This window comes from Cyprinodon tularosa, unplaced genomic scaffold, assembly GCF_016077235.1.
Source record: "Cyprinodon tularosa strain WSP-4 unplaced genomic scaffold, ASM1607723v1 ctg34, whole genome shotgun sequence".
Lineage (NCBI taxonomy): Eukaryota > Metazoa > Chordata > Actinopteri > Cyprinodontiformes > Cyprinodontidae > Cyprinodon > Cyprinodon tularosa.
In genome coordinates, this window is record NW_024039052.1 from 1,190,430 (window position 1) to 1,209,538 (window position 19,109).

The window sequence follows — 19,109 nt, forward strand, 5'->3', positions numbered from 1 at the left end:
GTTGCAGTTATTACTGGCCAAATAACTTCTTTACAGCTTTAATGTTCCATTTAAAGCCTAAACATTGGCGTAGTGGGATGATGGAGTCCTGGCTGGATCCAGGTCCAACTGTGCAGAGTCACTCCACTCTGCAGCCATGCCATGCCATGCTGCTTACCCACCACTTCCCCATCCAGTGGAACCCCTCAGCCCAATTTGGTTTACTTTAGGCCAAATTGACTGCACAGTAAAAAACAAGTCAGCCTTTCAAAAACATTTTGGTTTTATGTATTAAAAAAAAAGAAAAAAGTACAGTTTTAAATTATATATTTTGTTTTAAAAAGCACAAATTATTTTCATGTATTATTTTTGGAACAACTTTTAAAAAACTGTGACAAAAAATTATCTTCCCTTTCTTTCATTCTGTTTGATCGGTAATAGAAGCTATTATATATTTAATCAAATTTCCCAAAATAAAAGCCTTGTTTAAGGTTAAACTGCAACTACTGAAAGAACAGAGTGTGTGAACTGATCAAAGTTGAAGGCACCAGCTAATGGGGTAAAAGCCAACAATCCATCACAGTGACTGGAGTGCCAGAGCACATCATGAAACCTACTTGTTCCAGAATTGTCTTCCTCTTCTTGGTGTCAGTGACAGCTGACAGTTGCATCTCTCCCATCTTCTTCATCTTTTCATCCATGTCGATCTTCTGCTCTAGTTTCTTGATTTCAGCACGGAGCAGCCGAACGGTGTCCTCTCTGTGATGCTGGCGAGCAACAGCAGTAGCGCATGCTGAGTGGATGGCTGTGATCCAGTTTTCTAGCTCTGTCTGGCTGCAGGTCTTCATGGGGACAGAAAGTCGCAGTTTAGAAGCTAAGCATGTTGACATACCGTGCCTTGCAAAAAGTATTTATATTCATTTATTTTTCTTTATTTGTTTACATAAACACAAATTAAATTCAATGTGATCAACAAAAAGATAAGGAATATTTTTGGTTTTTGTTAAATAATAAAGGCCAGAATGGCTATATCTACAAGCGCTGATCCGTTTTCATTTCTGTCATAGTGGCTGGGTAGAATATCCCTCTGTGTGGAATATCTGGGTAACATACATTCTTGCATAAAGTTCAGCTTTAAATCCATAGATTTTTTTTCTATCTCAAAATGATATTTTATTAATAGTAATATTTCATAAGAATACTATTTTGTCTGCCATTTCCTAAAGATGCCCTTGTGGCCCTACTTTAAAAAGCACTCTTCTGGTCCATCCGTTATTGGGAAAAAGATAGAAAAACTGCAAATCTACTATAGCACTTGCTATCTAACCTGACAGTCCAGGAAAGAAGAGCATTAATTGGAGAAGCAGCCAGAAGAACCACGGTAAACAAAAAAAGCCTTTTTGGAGAGAAAACTGCACTATGTACAAAAAAAGAGCACAGTAGCACTTATAATTCCATTGTTGAAAGAAAGCCTACTAGCAGCTGGCCACAAAGTATTTGAGACAGCACAGATAAGCAGATAATGAATGTGTAATGGTCTGAGGGATGGGGAGCTTACTCTGTGTACATAGTGGTCTCAGGATGCTTAAGAGCTAAATACAATTTTGTAAAAAAAAAAAACTTTCAAGACTGCAAAAGGCAGAAATATAATATGTAGAGGTTTATCACATCTAAGTTAATAGACCATAAGAAGTTTGGGTTCAAACATGACAAAATGTAGGATATTAAGTAATTATTTCCCCAAATACACAACCCTCTGAAAACCGATCCATGCCGAGGTTGGACCGAACTTGGATGAGTTAACCGTGCTGAGCTTGGTTCCTTACAACCGTTGACACATCAAGCTAGCACTGTTCCTCGCTTCCCAGTGACAATATACGGCACTACTGCTCTCTAGCAGGAAAACTTTGTGATTATGTTTTGTTCTTTCCAAAATTGCCTGGATAGAGTCTTCTGCCCAAATTGCAATAAGAGCCTCAGTCTCAATGTCATCCCATGACGCACAATGCTCTTTTGAAGCCATTAAAACTGTAGAGTTGAGAAGATGTCGATATTTGTTTACAGTTCTTCTTCTGTTTTGTGGCGGTTAGCGAGCAACTGACTAATGTGCATTACTGCCAACTACCGAAAGCAGACTGTCAAGGGGAGATGACACGGTCTGCTCATTCACAATTGGTATCAGAGAACCGAGCCACTATTGAACCGCACCAAGCCCTACTGTTGAACTAGTAGCATATTACGGGGTTCGGTTGTGTCTGGCACATCTGGTGCATTCTTAGTTTGCGTGCCATTTACGCTCAACAGTTAACTTGGTTACCGTGCTTGGACCACTCTTGGCACGGTTTCAAAATGGTACTGTGAATGGGGCTTATGTGAAGCATTGATCTGCCTCTAAGTGCTTACATTACATTAAAGCACAGACTTGTTGTCCAGGACCTTTATGGAAACAGGAATCATTTAAATATTATGACTTTCATTATGGACTAAATGACTGGGTAAACAGAAACATTTTCTTACCTGGAAGAGATAAGCATCACCCAAAGAATTGCTGAGGCAGAACACAAAGTCTTTTTTGGGATGCTCTGGCACAGCTTGGACAATACTGTTCTCTACCCATATGGCATGCTTGGGAATACTGTTGTTGTCAATAGCTGAACGGCCATCAGTGTCATAAAAAAAGAGAGTACAGCCTGAAAAAAACAAAAAAAAAAACACCCAAATGTTTGTTTTATTATATAACATACTTGCTTGTTCCAGGCTTACTGAAGTATCAACAGAAATCCTTTCTGTTTTCTTTAAAAGCCCAACTTGCTTCAGCAATTTACTTCTGCTCTCCAGTGGCCAAGATTAAGAAGTGCAGCAGTCCTGACATGTTTTCTACTTTAAAACACCATCATATATGATACATATGAATGATGTATGTATATTAAAGCACATTATGAACTAGCAACATTAAGGTTTGTACATGTCTTAATCTAAACATATTGATAATATACAGTTTAAACCGGTTCACACACACTATATACTAAAAGGAGGGTTTGAATTAGGTACAATTTCTGGATGCCTGAAGTTGCTACTTATATCTATCTATTAAAACACATTAATTTAATGTCTATCTATCTTACAATTGAGGTAAAAGATAGATTCTGTGTCCCAGAGATGAACACTTTTAGGCTTGCAAGTCTTGCCAGTGACAAATAAAGGAGTGGCAGTGTCATGGTGTAGAGGTTTTTACTGCGTGATGCACAGGTCTGCTTTATAAAATCAATGGAATTAGAACAAATAAAAAACATTAGGCATGAATAAGAAAACAAAATATTTAGATATTGAAGTTAAAGCTTGGTTGCAAATGGATTTTCCGGAATGGACTGAGACCTTACGAATGCTCCAAATTGAGGCACAAGGTGGCTTAAGACAGTCACTGTTTTACAGTAGACATACAGCCCTGATCTCACTCTCTTCAAAAAGAGGTTCACAAACTTGTTATAACATAAATACAAGGTTTTCTGAATATCTTTTAAAAAACTGATATTTTTGTAATAGTAGTACAAGACAAAAAGCATACCTTTTGCTTAAAAGTGATTGTGGTGTAAGTAAAAATAAATGAATAAAAACAGTAGTCCTCTAGATGTGGGAAATCTTAATAGGAAAGTCAAAAGTTTTTCAGAGTGCCTATCACAGCAGCCAAAGTACCACCAGTGGTGCATGTACCACACTTGTGTGGTACAGAGCTGAAAAATGTGTGTGAGTAACACACCAACAAACTTGAGTCAGTATGCCTGTTCAGTCAGGGTACAATGAGACAAAATGCTTTCTAACTATTGCTAGAAGCCTGCTGAAGGATTCTCCAAAATAACTGATCCAAATGTGCTGTTTAAAGGCAACCTATTGGTAAACTATTGTACATTATGGCATTTATTAAAAAGAAATAATTTTGGAACAGATCTAAAATTTTTAAACTGAGTTATATTCTAATAGTGAAAATGAAACACATATGTGTTTTTATAAAATATGTGTAAACTTCTAAAGTCTGCTGTAATATTAAAAGTGTTGTTTAGTGCAGTGTACTTCTGATGTAACACTGTGTTTGAACACACCTTTCAAGGACACCCAGTAAGTCTTCCACTTGCGTCTTGTGGCAGATTCAACTTTCTTGTTCTTTTTGTGCACAAGGAAGTTCTTAACAGCAAGTTTCCCCGCTTTGCGCACCATCCCCTGGACAACGCTGAGCAACAAATCAGACTGGTAGGCAGAGCTCATGGTGCTCTGCTCATCGCTCAGGGCGGAGCCAGCTTCCTCCAAGCTCTCCGTCTGGCAGGAACTCATTTGAAGTTCTTGACGGAAGTTCTCGTAAACCCCCTGCACACCCTCGCTGGCACCGCCGCCACTGCTGCTGCCGCTGTCACTGCCAACGAGCACGCTCCTTCCATGCATGGAACAGACAGAGAAGGAGGCGGACATTGTCTTGTAGCGCCGAGGCTGGTGCTCTACCTCCAACATCACCCCATCGATTCCGCTGTCTTCATATTCGCTGCCATCCCCGGCCGTGACATCCTGGAATGTGGCATAGGTACAAGGCAGGTGAGGTACCATTGCAAGCACGTTTTCTGCATCTCCAAGAAGCCAGCAGGTAAACAAAAAAATATCATTAACTACAGCTCAGAAACATCAGTAGATACGTGACAGATATTTTCCTAAAGAGGATTTTAGACATCTGAGTCTACTAAGGCTAAAGTTAAGTCTAGACAGCTCAATGCAAAGATTCTGCTTAAAACTGATGAACAGCAGGGTTTCTGCTGCTGCAGAAACGAAGCCTGCCCTCCCCATGGCACCATAAGGTCTGCCCTCTCCTCTCTTCCTCATAGGGCCAAAGGCTCCCGGGAGATGAAGGGGTATACACAGAGAGTGGTATCTCCAGCTGGTCACATGACCTAATCATGCGCTCCTGAGCTCCATTCAACAACGTCGACGGTGCCCTGTCATGACAGGGGCCACCACACACTCTTTACTGTTACACTCTTCCACAGGCCTAGCCTTATTATCATAACAAAGGCCTGGGATATTTCTAAAAGGGAGTAACTTTAATCTGTGCTCCCTCCTTTCTCTCCAGTCTCCTTTCCCAGGAAAACAATGGATTCATCAGGGATGAGATACAGAATTCTCAGAAATATAAAGGTTTAAAAAAATATTTAAAAAATAATAATGTGGATTTTATTGACTTCAATTGTTCTGCACTGTCCTTAAGTTTTGCATATCAATTAGCAAATATAATTACACATTTATTCCCTTTTACATATTTTAGTAAGATTTTTGAGACATCTTTTCAGATAAATATTACATTAATGATGAATTGAGAAAATATGAGAAAAGTTAATTTCACTTAAAACAAGTAATATGTGCCACTTTAAGCAGCAACATTTCCATTAAACCTTTTCACTTATTTATAATGCTGTAAATTCAAGTTTTCTACTCAGATATGCTACAGTGGAGACTTGAGAGTGAATGGCCTATTAAAGCTTTTTCACATCATTTAAATTTTTACATTGACTTGGTTACTTGGAAGGTTGCATTTTGGTTTAGCACAGTTAAGGACAGTGGAGCTCTTTGGATCACTAAGGTGCCAGACAGTTAATTAATGTTGTCTGCCATCTTATTCATATTAATATATTACTATTTTACTTGGAGTTTTACGTTTTTGACAAGAGCCAAATTGATGAAAAGGATGAAAATGAAAGCATGATGTCCAGACTCCACCAGTTAGGCACCAGACCATCACACTACCACCACTATTACTGACGTCAGGGAGGTTTTCTTTTTATTAAAAAATTGTGCTGATTTTAGGCCAGTTTTAACAGGACACATACCTTCTAAAAAGTTTAACTTTTGTTTATTCTGTCCACTAAATATTTTACAAAAAATTTTGGAGACAATCTAGATGTTTTTACCATTGTGAGGACGAATTTTGTTTTTATTTTGGCCAACAGTGGAGTGCATTATATGTTTGAGGTATTTTGTGAGTTCATGGAAGTGTCTTCAGATCATTTTCAGAATAATTTAAATATATCATCCACACCTGGAGAGATTCATCATTGCTCCCTGCCTATTCCAATAGTGGATAATGGTTGTCACTGGAGTTTGCTGGTGTCCCATTGACTTACTTTAACATTTCTTTAGATTGGGTCTTAATGTAAGGTCATTTGCTCTATACAATGATTCTGTTTGAGTGATTTCTTAATCCGATAGATCCCACAGTACTTAGGCCTGTATATAACCATTAAAAATAAACTTTCCCAGAAAATGTTTATAATGACAGTTCTATCAGCATTTAACAAGAAGGGTTGATTGCCTCTTCAAAAGGGTTGGTTTGGAGAGCTTCTATTACATTATCATTAAACAAATCATGACATTAAAGCTGCATTTTGTATTTGATAGTTAATATTTGTCAAATATAAAAATTGTTCACTGAAGTTAATTGAACCAACATATTCCAGGAAAGGGGGGGAAACGGTTTCAAAGCACTATACATTAGCAGAGGGCAGCTTACCAATATTAAGATTTGCCAAGATTTTTAAAATACTAAACTTTAAAGTTTGTATAAAGACAGTTCCATAAAACACAGACAGTCATTGAGGGGAAACTAAAGAAGGACCGCATAGCTCTTAATTAAATTAAATTGAATCTTAAATTAATGTTGATTTGAAACCTAAGTAGACAAGCTAAGATTGGGCTGGCTGATAAACAGCTATCTAAAGTCTTCATCAAAGGAGACTTGTTTATTGGAATGTATTTGCTTGTTATTTTAATCACAATTTAAAGAGAAAAAATGTAAAACTAAATATTATTCTGAGCAATACAAGCTTTGCAAAATAGGCACTTCTTCCCTTGAAAGAGTAATTATAACTGTAGCATACAAACATGCTATAGAAATGATTTAATCTTTCCCTGTATAGATGATAGCTTTCAGGTCCATATTATATAAATACCTTAACACAAAAGTGCTGTAGTGTTTTCACTCAAGGTTAACCTACAATGAAAATCTCATACCTAGAAATTCTACAGGTTATAAAAAACAGTTTAATTCTAATCATATTTAAGAAATAAAAGGCCTAATATCACTAGAAATGCAAAAGATAAACTCCAAATAGATCTCACCTGTATAGTCTTTGCCCTCCTGCCCTGCATACTCGTGCACATTGTAGCTTGGAGGTTACTCAGGCCTTCAGACAGGCAGTGGGAACGTCGGCAGGGAAGAGTGTACGCGCCATATGCGGTTCCATCCTCCTCTGATGGTGACAGCATCTTACCATCCTCCTCTTCTCCCATAGACCTGTTGGTGTCGTTCCACTTGGCATAGCGGCCGTGGGTCTGCCTGGAGGCTGGGCTTGTGTTACTGTACAGTTCATCCAGTGAGTTTGACCTGTCTGCAGAGTCTGTCGGGCTGAACTGCATGTGGCCTTCACAGTCAGGGAATTCTCTCTCATTAGCCATGTCGATAATCTCTTCAGTGCTGGTTAAATTATCTTGACTGACATCGGACAGGGAGAATTCGAGGCTGTCATCTTGCCAGGTGTCTGCAGATTTTGATCTCTTTTTGAAGCTCACTGTCTCTCTGGAGCACTCTAAAGTCTGTTGGATATATTTCACCTCATTTGTGTACACTTCCTCATCCTGCGTCTCTTCCGCAGTAGGACCAGGTAAGGTTATGCGCATTGTATTCATATGCACTGAGGGACTGGCCAAATCATTATGAAAGGACACAGGGCGCAAACTCATGGCCACACGATCCACCCAAATGGGACTTCCAAAGTCTGGGAAGTTTCTTGTTTCGTTGAATGGTTCCAAACCATTATCAGCTAGGGATTGTGGGATGCTAGGCGTGCTACTCGAGCGAGTACTTGTCTCAGAATTTCTGTGCTCCATTTTGCCTGAGGAAGCATGGCGAGAGCGTCTAGACTGTTTGTTGGAAATGCGTAGAGACCGAGACATGTGCTTTCGTGACAAATAGCCCCGCCCGGTACTGTAGAGGGCATGTTCCCTGTTTTGGCTCTCAGTGTTCCCCATGATTTAGAGCCTGAATTGAAAAGAGTGAAACTTATCTATCCTGTATTTATAAACACTGTAATAAACAGGAACATTGTTGAACATTTTTGTCATACCTGCAGAGGAGTAAGGACTTTACTAGCATCTTGTCACTGAATCTTCTGAGAACTTAGGAGCTCAGCAGCTGATGCGATCCACAAAACCCTGAAAAATATGAATATAGATCACGCTTCACAGATTTTTTTTTGTGGGATGTGTTGATACATAACATTTGTTTAGACAAGATACCCTGTATGTTTACCATTTTAGTGCATTTAATGTAGGGAAATTATTTGCGGCGAATCATGTTTTGTAAATATTGACGGAATGCGAGCATCATGATAGTTTAAAAGCTCATGAAATAAAATGGTACAAACTGTACCAGCTTTAAACACCCTTTTTAAGATGGTGGTTTGAGTTTTGACTAGGTGGGCACCGATGACAGGTTTCTAGCCGATCACTGATTCCTGATCTTTAAAAATCCTGATGTGCCGATTCCGATTTTGACCGATGAAGATTTCCCTTTTATAATTGTTAGTTGTTATAAGATCACTAGACATTTCAATATTATGCGACTGAAAAAACATTAATCATTGCCCGTGAAACAATAGGGTGGACAACACCTTTCACCAAACTGTAGAGAAGCTGAGCAACACCTTTGGTGAAATACTTTTACACCCTCTTGGTAAAAAGGAGCGCTACTGCAGGTCATTCATCCCTGATGCCACCAGACTCTACAATGCAACACTACAATGGCAATAACTTGTGCAATGTATAATGTGCAATTACTATTAATACCCTGTGCAGTAACCTTTTTGTCTACATTTGACACGCAGTGCAATAACTATATATATATATATTATATATATATATATATATATATATATATATATATATAAATATCCATCTATATAAATAGGCATGTAAACACACTGTGCAATAACCCTGTATAATAATCCTGCTATAAAAAAAAAAAACCTTTCATTTGTGGACACAATGTATATACTATATATATACATATATATATATATATATATCCCATGCACCTCTTTCTTCCTTTGGCACATTCTTCTTCTTCTCCTTTGACTATTTAAGCTGATGTAACGAGTAAAGTTCTCCACTGTGGGATCAATAAATTCAATAAAAACTTAATAACTGCTTTATGGCATTGACAGTGGGTGTTTTTTTCAGCCCAATACAGAGATAGATCCGATTGGTGGAAAAGATCTGTTTCACCTATAAGTATCGGCCGATCACAGATCTTCCAAAATTAAGAAAATCAAGGCCAATCAATAAGCCGGATGATAAATCCCTAAATACTAGTTTTGACCCTCTCAAACAAGTGTTTGTCTATGCACCCCACTACCAATTGAAAGGGATTTACCGGTATATTAAAAAAAAGAACCCAAGAGTTTTCCACTAAAAATCCTAAATTATCCCTTTAAAGTAATAAAGTCAAAACAGTTAGCAGAAAAATAAATCTGTTTGCTGAAAGTTTGTTATACTTCCTCAAACTGATCACAAAACATATGTGAGTCAATGCAACTTCAACTGTTTAAGTTTCTTTAACAGTTGTATAAAAACCCACTTTTAACCACATTAACTAATAAACTCTAATGTTATGATTCAGTCCAGCCCTTTTAAAACTCACCAGTGACTGCAGTGAGAGGTTGAGTGAACATGAGTTATTTAAAGCTGAAGAGAACCAACATGTTGTTCAATTAGCATTTGTTCTTAGAAGCTACCCCCTGCTGCAAAGGGGGCCGAAAGCAAGAGGAGGGTTTTCACCATAACACTCAGACTTTATCTACCTTCCTCAAGGCAGGACAGCTCTCTCTGTTTTAAACCCAGAAACCATCAGATATGGGAGTGGAGATTACCCAGTGATCTCGTTCTCATCCCTCCTTGATGTTTCCTCACCTAGCATTAGGACACTGTAGGGGTTGCAGTGTCTTTCTATGCATGTGTGTAGCTGATGCATGTAAGTGAAAGAGACCAAACCGCCTGCTGCATGCACTCAAGCTTGCAGTTATTGGAGTGTTACATAAACTTTTGCTGACCTTGTTTTTCTACCTCGCTGCACAAATTTCTCTCTTAATTCTGTGCTCTAATTGCCACTTACTAGAACTGCACAGCTAATGTTTTAGATTATTAATGTGTTCATATAATGTGTTGAAAAAACAACAAAAAAGGAACAGACACAAAACGCCTGTAACATACACTCAGTGCAAAATGTAGGCTAGTCTATACTACTTCCTGCTCAAAGCTTTGTTTTTGTTTTGTGTTTTATTGGTTTGTATGTTAAAGCTACAGTGTGTAATAATTACAGGGATATAAAGTCAGAAATTTAATATATTATACATAACTATGTTATTTATCATCACCTATGAGCTCAGCCATTTAACCATAATATTTGCGTTGCCTTAGAATTCGTTATTTATAATTACATAGGAGCGGGTCTCGCAGCCATGGAGGCTGACATCTTTGCGCTACGGCAAGCGCAGAGGCAACAAACTAGCGATTGCGAGATCGCCCATTACGCTCGAAAATAACTACGGCAAGTTGAGAGAGATTAACTGAGACGGTACTGAACAGTAGATGGCAGTACTATGCCTGAGAAGCGTTTAGTCTGCCTGAAACCAAAGAAGAAGAAGAAGCAGGTATACTGCGCCTCAGTAACAAGAAAGGTGAACAAGGCGGCAGGCGCGAGTGACTTTGCAAACTGTTTGGCACTGTGTGGCCAAACATCAGACGAATGGAGGATCATGCCTACTCTGTATCACAACGAAAAGCGGCGGGCACCGAACCCCCGTCATCTAAGAAGCGGAAACACGACGAGAATAAACGCAAGCGTGACAAGAAACGACAAAAAACACGGATCAACATTGGCACGGCATTTACACGATGGAAGTCACTGATGGAGGAAAAAGGTTTTCAAAGTGACGCTCAAGTTGCCAGTTTTCTCTTGGACAGGTAATTAATCCTACACACACAATTGTCTAATATCACTGCAGTTTTTGGAGTACAGGATGCTCAGACCTGTCTAAAACAATAACATGCTGCGTGATGATGCTGTTACTCTCCAGTATACTTATTCAGCAACGTCCCTGACGTTTCACAGGTAATGATTCAGTAATTTTCTGTAAAATAATTTTCTGGATATATACCTCGGTTACTTCTCTCCGGCTCCTTTGGAGATCTTCAAGCCTTTCTTCCTCTGCTCTCACCCCGCTGGCTCCCCTCCCTCGCCTGGCCCTAGCTGCACGCCCACCCCGGCCTCTCTGCCCTCGCCCTCTTCCTCGCCTTGTAACCCCCGTGCCACAAACAAGACTTGGACTCTGTAAACGGGGAATATATATTCTTCCAGCGAACACAATCTTGCTGTTAAACTAATGACTACAATTCCTTCGTCTGTTTATATCACCATGCAAAGCAGCTCACCAAAACGTCACAACGATGTAGAAAAAATAACGGGTATATTTATTATCTTAAGTCTACATGAAATCTATACCCTACACAGACTAATGAAATACTATCTGTCAAATTATCTATGTAAACAAACCTCATCACTTGAGAAGGTAGGTGATTCCGACGTCGTGGAAGACATTTTGTCCCCTAACGCTTGCCGTACTGTTGGGGGGGAGAAGCGGTGGGGGGGAGACGTTCATTTTGCTGCAGTCTGCAGTCTGGACGTTAGATGTCGCTGAAAATTACACACTGTAGCTTTAAAACATTTATGATTTAGCAGATGCCATTACTGGAGAGAAAATACAGGATTTTTATTCTCTGAATGAAGAATCTGCTACTTGAACTAAAGCTCTAAAGCTGTATATTATATTGTATTGTATACTAAGATAGAATAGCCCAGGTCAGATCATATAAGGTGTCCAAACATAATGCACCGGTATTTAATAAAGCTTTTAAGTAATAATGTAATAATGATAAGTTTAAGTAGGAAAATGACACATTTATAATGAAAACCACCATCATCAATTACTGCATGAAACATTGTGTAGTTAGATGGCTATTAGTTTTTGTTTTTTGCACCTAAAGTAACAAATATCTACCAGAAAATGAGATTTAAAATAAAAACTGAAAACTGATTTTACATCAACTTCCCTTAACATGAAGATTTCTAGCCCTTTAGCTCTTCACACAATATTTTGATTCTAAAATGAGACCAATTGCATAATGTTTTTTTATTTTGATTAGATTTTTCTAATTCCATCTGATGTCCCATGGTAGTGGCAGCAACATGATGTAGGGATCTGTTTTCTGCAGGTATGGGCTCTGTGGTCAGAGTTAATAGGAAGACAGATGGAGCTAACCACAGGGCAATTCTGGAACAGAGGCTACAAAAGACTTTAGACTGAAGAAGTTCATTTTAAAAAGGATTTCCTCAAATATGACTGAATGTACAAACATCTGTCTAATATGTAGACTTGATATAAAAAATATGACTGAGGGAGGTAATTATACCACGAACTTAAAAGTTTCCATTTGAAATTGAAAATCTTTGGCTTTTTTTCTTCTGTCTCACAACTGCAAACTAGTTTCTTAGTCCATTGTATTAAGTCAAATCTCTAGAAGTATATGGTTGTAGTGTGAAAAATAAAATTAAAGGGTGCTCATATTTTTAAGTACACTGTACATGCATAACATGCATGAAGTAAATTAAGCACAAAATAACAAAATTAAACGTTTAAACAGAGAACACACACTGTAACACAATCTAGTTCATTTTTCTCTGCAACTTACAAAACAGGTTTTATGTTAGAAAAAAAAACCTTGCATATTAACAGAACGTTCACTTATCTATGTGCTGGAAAACATTGCTCACCATAACTATGGTAAGGTTGTCTGTATAGTTGTTATTGCAGCAAAACCACATGACAAATGTGTCTAGATGCAGCACATGTATTTTTAGACCGGATCCACACATTACAACTCATTTAAAACCCATTAACTGTTAACTAATACAGAAAACAGAAACCCTTGATGATAATGTAGGGCACTGTTCAAAGCTTTTCTGAGACAAAATTAAAATGCCCTTTAGCATCTTAGATATAAATTGTGTAATTCAGTAGTAGCACTATAAAAAAAACTCCAAATGAAAATGTTTTTCACTCTGCCCCAGCTGCCCAAACTAAACAGAAGCTATTTCTTTACTTGACACTCACTAGTACAGAGGAAATTTATTCACAAGCAAGACTGTCATTGATTCCACAGCAATGATTATGTGCAGGGAATACATGATGCTACTGGGATTGTGCAACACTGAGGCGGGTCAGTTCAGCTACGAGTCATAAATGCTAAATGCGAGCTCATCAAAATAATCATGCTCTTTAAAGAAAACATTTTTGTCACATCATCAACAGCAGCCTCTGTCATGGGAAAACACAGAAGAAGTGAGCCTTTGTGGAGTTGGCTTATAGCTCACTGTTTTATTGCTGCCCCGGGACTTTTAAGTCTGTAAGAAATTATGTAAATGGTGATTCACCTCTAATTTCAGCAGAATGTGTAGAAACACAGAATACCTTGACTTAAATTGCTCCAGTAACAACCCCAAAATAGAACAAATCAACTGTTTTACAGCATCTCCAAAAACAGCCACAAAGCTGCTCATAGGAAAGTAGATTCAAAAGGTACTACATTACCCATTGAAATTAAATACTTAGTACTTGGAAAGCATAAAATGTATTGCTTTATCCTATATAGAAAAGTAGAACGGTTTGTTGTACTGTTGCTTTGCATCAAGAAGGTTCTGGGTTCAAATCCTGCCCCACGGTCTTTCTGCATGGAGTTTGCATGTTCTCCCTGTGCATGCGTAGGTTCTCTTAGGGTCCTCCAATTTCCTCTCATAGTCTCTGTGTTGCCCTGCAACAGACTGCCAACCTGTCCAGGGTGCCTCTCAACCATAGACTGCCAGAGTAAGACACCAGCCCCACTGCGACCCTCATGGAATAAGCACTCCTGGAATAAGCACACCTGTATAGTTGTATATTTGATGTGGTAGAACTCCTGGAGTAATTTAAATAAGTGGTTATTGAAGCTGGGCTGGTGAATCAACAAATGTGCGATTTTAAAATCCTCTTCAGAAGTGTTGTTATCATGCTATAAGTTTTACTTAAATTGAAATGCCTTTATAGCACATAGGTATATGGGGGATATAAGTCTCTTCTGCTTTTATGATATGGATGCAGTCAATAGTTTTTTTTATAGAAATGTATATTTTCTTGGGCCTTTTAACATTGTTTTGGTGATTATTATTCATGTAATAATATCTTCTCCTTGATGTGAATGGAAACGTTGATTTCATAAACAGAATATCCTCATAAGTGTTTTCTTTTAAAATGCTACTTTTTTTTTCATTTGGTTTACAGAATTTTTAAGGTTTCTTGTTTGCACTATCTCAGTGTGTTTCTATGTCCTTCTTCAGTATGAGCTTGCAGGGATGTCCATTTATTCAAGTATTGCCAACTCTCTTTAATGCTGTATCCACAGGAGTAATTATTTCCAGTGCAGAATGGTGTTCTCTAAATCATCCTGGACTGGCCTTACAACCCAAAGTAATGGGTTATTCTCCCAAATCGATACTGATGTGTTTTTCCGATGCATTTTGTAAAACAGAATGCTACAGAGCAGCGAACTGCTAAAACGTCCAGTCACACTTAATGATATTAAGTAAATCAATGCATCTGGTTAGCTGTGCCTGGCTGCTAATTGACCCCATAATTCAAATGCAATGCTTTTCCATTTTTGCTTAGGTTTATGTAAAAGACTTTTGACTATCTTTTGGGGGATGGGGATGGTTCATTTTGTTGTATATAAAGCTTTGTAAAATGTCCTTAGAAACAAAAACGTGAGAGGCAAAAGCATGTGGCAAATGGGGTGTCATTATGTCATGTCTAAAGCATTTGACAGGAAGATTTAAGGTCCTTTTGTCACTAACCAACATCTAAAGGCACCTCTTGAAGTTGAGAAATTCCTAGGCTTGCTGGAACAGGAAGAGAGAACTGTCAAACCTGCTATTTAACTTTGTTTTGTAGACTGTGAGGGACAAAACACCGAGTTACTTTTATCTTCTGGGACAGCTCCCATAGACAAAACTGGATCTACTAACAGTTAAATGGACAAATATCCTCCAAGTCATCGAGATTAAATAGATACTATAGCTTAGCCACAAAGTTTTCCAGTGCAATTAACAAAACATGCAGCAGGAACAACCAGACATTGTGGAAAAAAGATGCTTAAAGGAGGTAAGGACAGGATAAAAAAAAAACAAAACAGGACAAAAGCAGCATGTGCAAGTGTGCAGGAAACGTAAAGGAAGACAGTGAGATGAAAGAATGAATTCAATGGGCTCTTTAGGAACAAGTTGCGACACAATACCCTGTAATCTAAACACGACAGACTCTTAAGAAAATAACACAGGTAGGAATACAGAACAGGAGAATTGCACTGAGGACAGCTCATATATCCCAGCTAATAAAATGACATCCTGGTATGTAAGCTGGAGTAAATACCAAAGAACAACATTATGTTGTTTTTCTTTAGGTAGTTGTTGTTTTAGCGTGTAAAAGACAACAACATTCTTAGTATGGTACAAATAAAAGCAGTCCTAACTTGTGCCAAAAAATATAATTTTTGTTAAAAAATCTGAATCACACAAAAAAAAAAAATAGAATTTGAATTTTTAACCAGTTCATCAAGAAATCAAGCATGCGATATTACAAACAACAAAGTGTGATTTTTGTTTGATAGATATTGGTCAATCAATGTCTATCCTGAATATTAAAGGTATAGAGGACAATCTTTTATTTCCGGGTGGATCATCTAAATAAGTGGTCCTCCTAATTGACAATCATTCTGGTGACATAATTTCATAAAGCCGTCCTACTTGCTCATCCCATTTTCTACGCATTCGCACTTGAGGCATCTAGCTGTGGTGAGTTACGATTTCAGACAGTCATTGAAGCTCACCTTTCTCACTGCTGTTCTTTGAAAATGTCGTAAGAGAGAAAGTGTCTATGAAGTGTATGAGAAGAAGAGAAAGGCCTCAGAAGAGGCAAATATATCTCAGAATGCTTTGTACTTGGAAAGCATAAAATTTATTGCTTTATTTTTGCTGTCGCAGTGGCTGTCCGAACAGTAAGTTAACTGAGTTCGCTATAAAGTCCACAATTTGGTCCCCACTCTATATAGCGATTGAGGAATTTAGGGGCAGATGTTCAGATACAGTAGGCTTTTATGAGCGATGAGAACAGCAACTTTGAAACAGCGTACATGAGGAGAATTCGGCTCATGCATTTTTTGTAAAAGTGGAGAGGGCGGGTCTTTTAAAAAATTTGCAGAAATCCTCCACAATGCCTATAAGCAGTTTTGCACATTCGGCTATTTAAAAAAATATTTTATTTGGAATTTTTTTGGGCTTGATTCAGGAAAGAAAAAGGCAGTTTATTTTCAGCATAAAGTACAGGACTTAGGTCACTTGTTGTTTTTAAAATACTTTTTATATTAGAAAGATATTATAAATTAGTTAAAAGCAGATTTTGGTGCCATAAACTGTGCTTTGAGTAAAAGTGTCCAAACAAATGATTTCCAATAACATTAAAGAGAAAGAAGCGTAAAAAGTGTGGTCATCAAAAAGAAATACGCTGTGTGGACTAAGCATCTTCCACTGCAATAAGATCCTAATTTGGCAAAAAAGATGTCAACCATTATTCTTAAATCAGTACAGTCTGCACATGGAAATTTGTCGATATACCATAACTCTTCTTTAGGTGAATCTTGGCTAACTTGGCAGTGCAAAGCTGTTCTATAAATTACTTAAAAAATGAATATTATTTCCTTAATTCAAAAGTTAAATGAGAGGAAAAGATGTAAAAAATATTTAGGAAGGAGAGACACATTTCAGAGGAGGTAGCTTAAAGTACAGATAATAGCATCTCAGCTTTTCTTCAAAGTATTGTTAAATGTTCCTTAGGTTTGAAGCTAGCTAAAGATCTGCATCGTTAACCTTTAATTCAAAAAGAAAAGGAAAATGTGGGAAGTAAAATGGGCATAAAACCCTGAATCCTAATTATAATCAGTGGCTGTATACTCAGCATTGGGGCCAGTGGGGTCTGAGCTCAGTGGGTTGTTATCCACTAAGCTGACAAGTGGCCATCTGGAGGGTCAGTAAATGTCTGGCTTGTTGTATATTTGATGTTGTACATATAGAAGCCTCAGTAAGAACCAAGTAAAATCATGTCCATTCTGATTTAACAATTGTAAAAACTGTGATGTCATTCAAAAACTAAAAAGTCAATTATTATATTATGATACGCATAAATATGAAGAGTCATCAAGAAATCCACAATAATAAATTATATTTAAACTTAATACAGATTTTTGGAGTGCACATAAAATTGTTCAGCTAGAAATATAAGTGTAAAATTCTAGCTGGTATTTAATTGATAAAAAATATCCTTTATTAATCCCAAATGGAAATAAGATGACATACAGAGACTTTTAAAAGAAATGAAAGCCCTTAGTCCAAGAAAATACAACTTGAGCTACTCATTTGACATATTTCGAAGTTATAAACGCTTGAATATATAACATTATAACTACAGGCTATATTTGAGTACATCTAAACATAAAAATGCTCTGAGATTATGAAATTATGCACAAATAACTAGAGAGATTGGGAAGGGTGAAGGGAAATGCAAGTTAATTGTCATGATTACCAACTAAGCTTTTTTTTTCCAAGGATGCAAAGTTAGATGTTATAGTTAGTATACGTGTTTTTCTGTTAAACACTGGATTTTATTCCGTCATCAGTGCCAATAAGAATCTGGAAGTGGAACCAATAGTACTAATGCAGAAAAGACCCCCATCACCCATTCAAAAAAAGAGGTCTTGAGTTTTTTTTTAAAGTGAAATGGAATCCAATACTGAGCTGCAGCTGCTGTTAAAAAAGCACAACGACATCTTGGTCTCTACCATTAGTTTCCTCTTGGGTATCATTTGCAGAAGTTACTACTCCTCCAAAAATATAAAACCATTACAGTCAGCTGTTTCACTTTATGCTCAAAATAATACTACACAAGACATCTTTTTAAAAACAGCCAAGCATTCTGGCTTGGTCAAACTAAAATAAAATAATGTTTTCAGATTAAGTCAAGGGAAGCATTAATTCCATTTCTAAAGCATGTACCAGCAAAAATCTAACTCTGCAAATAATTTTTTTTCAGAACCAAAGGATCTTCAAAAAAGTTTAATATATTTGTCTTCCTGAGTAGGTTGTGTGAAAAACAAAAGGTTCAAATAAAATATGGACAAATAAGATTATGAACTAATCGGCAGTAAAGTAAATTGAACCGAAAATAGGCAAAAGAAAGGAAAGACAAAAGGCTAGAAAGAGAGTTCAGTATTTAAGAAAGGCAAAAAGGAATGGACTGAATGAAGGACAAATCATGAATCTGTACCAGCCAAGGAGACAATGCAGATGATTCTAAACTGTATAAAGATGAATGAGAAAAATAAACACACATTTAGTCATCTATGATGAGGGGTTTCATATCAAGCAGCAGTCATTACTCTGCAGGAAATACACAGGTTGACAATAACATGTTAGACAAACCAAAATAGGCATAACCACAACTAAACCATTTTAAGGATGAGGATGCATGGGTCCCAGCTTTTCCTCAGGAAATGGTCAAATGGCCTGTATTTATATGGCGTCCTCTTTAAAGTCAGTGGACTACAAAGTGCTTTGCAGGAAAGATAAACTCAGTGAAATATTGAAAAACAGATTTTATCTCTATTCAACTAAAACAGCTTTTAGGTATTTCTTTAAAAGTTGCATAAGGCTGTGAGAACATTACAAAGCTGATCTGTTAGCATCTGTGTAAGAGTGGTGAAACATTTATTTATTAAATTTTTTAGCCACTTTCTAAAAACGATTTGAGCTTTGAAAGCAGCATTGCTTTGGAAGTTTTAGTCCATTATTCCAAATTTTATTTTAATGAGTGATTCAATAATCGTTACTTATTACATATCATTCA

The 19,109-nt window shown here is 37.3% G+C and overlaps 1 protein-coding gene across 3 annotated transcripts in view; it reads right to left on the bottom strand.

Moving 5' to 3' along the window:
• The window catches only part of LOC119789478 (T-lymphoma invasion and metastasis-inducing protein 1-like), a 63,676-nt gene that overhangs the window by 30,098 nt on the left and 14,469 nt on the right, over positions 1-19,109 (bottom strand). For all 3 annotated transcript variants that reach the window (XM_038294373.1, XM_038294376.1, XM_038294374.1), the window contains exons 2-6: positions 8,136-8,223; positions 7,132-8,050; positions 4,077-4,533; positions 2,497-2,669; positions 597-821 (exon numbers count right to left, since the gene is read on the bottom strand). In XM_038294373.1, coding sequence (XP_038150301.1) covers positions 597-821; positions 2,497-2,669; positions 4,077-4,533; positions 7,132-8,040 — 1,764 coding nt within the window. In that variant the 5' untranslated portion in view covers positions 8,041-8,050; positions 8,136-8,223. The remainder of the gene's footprint in view (positions 1-596; positions 822-2,496; positions 2,670-4,076; positions 4,534-7,131; positions 8,051-8,135; positions 8,224-19,109) is intronic.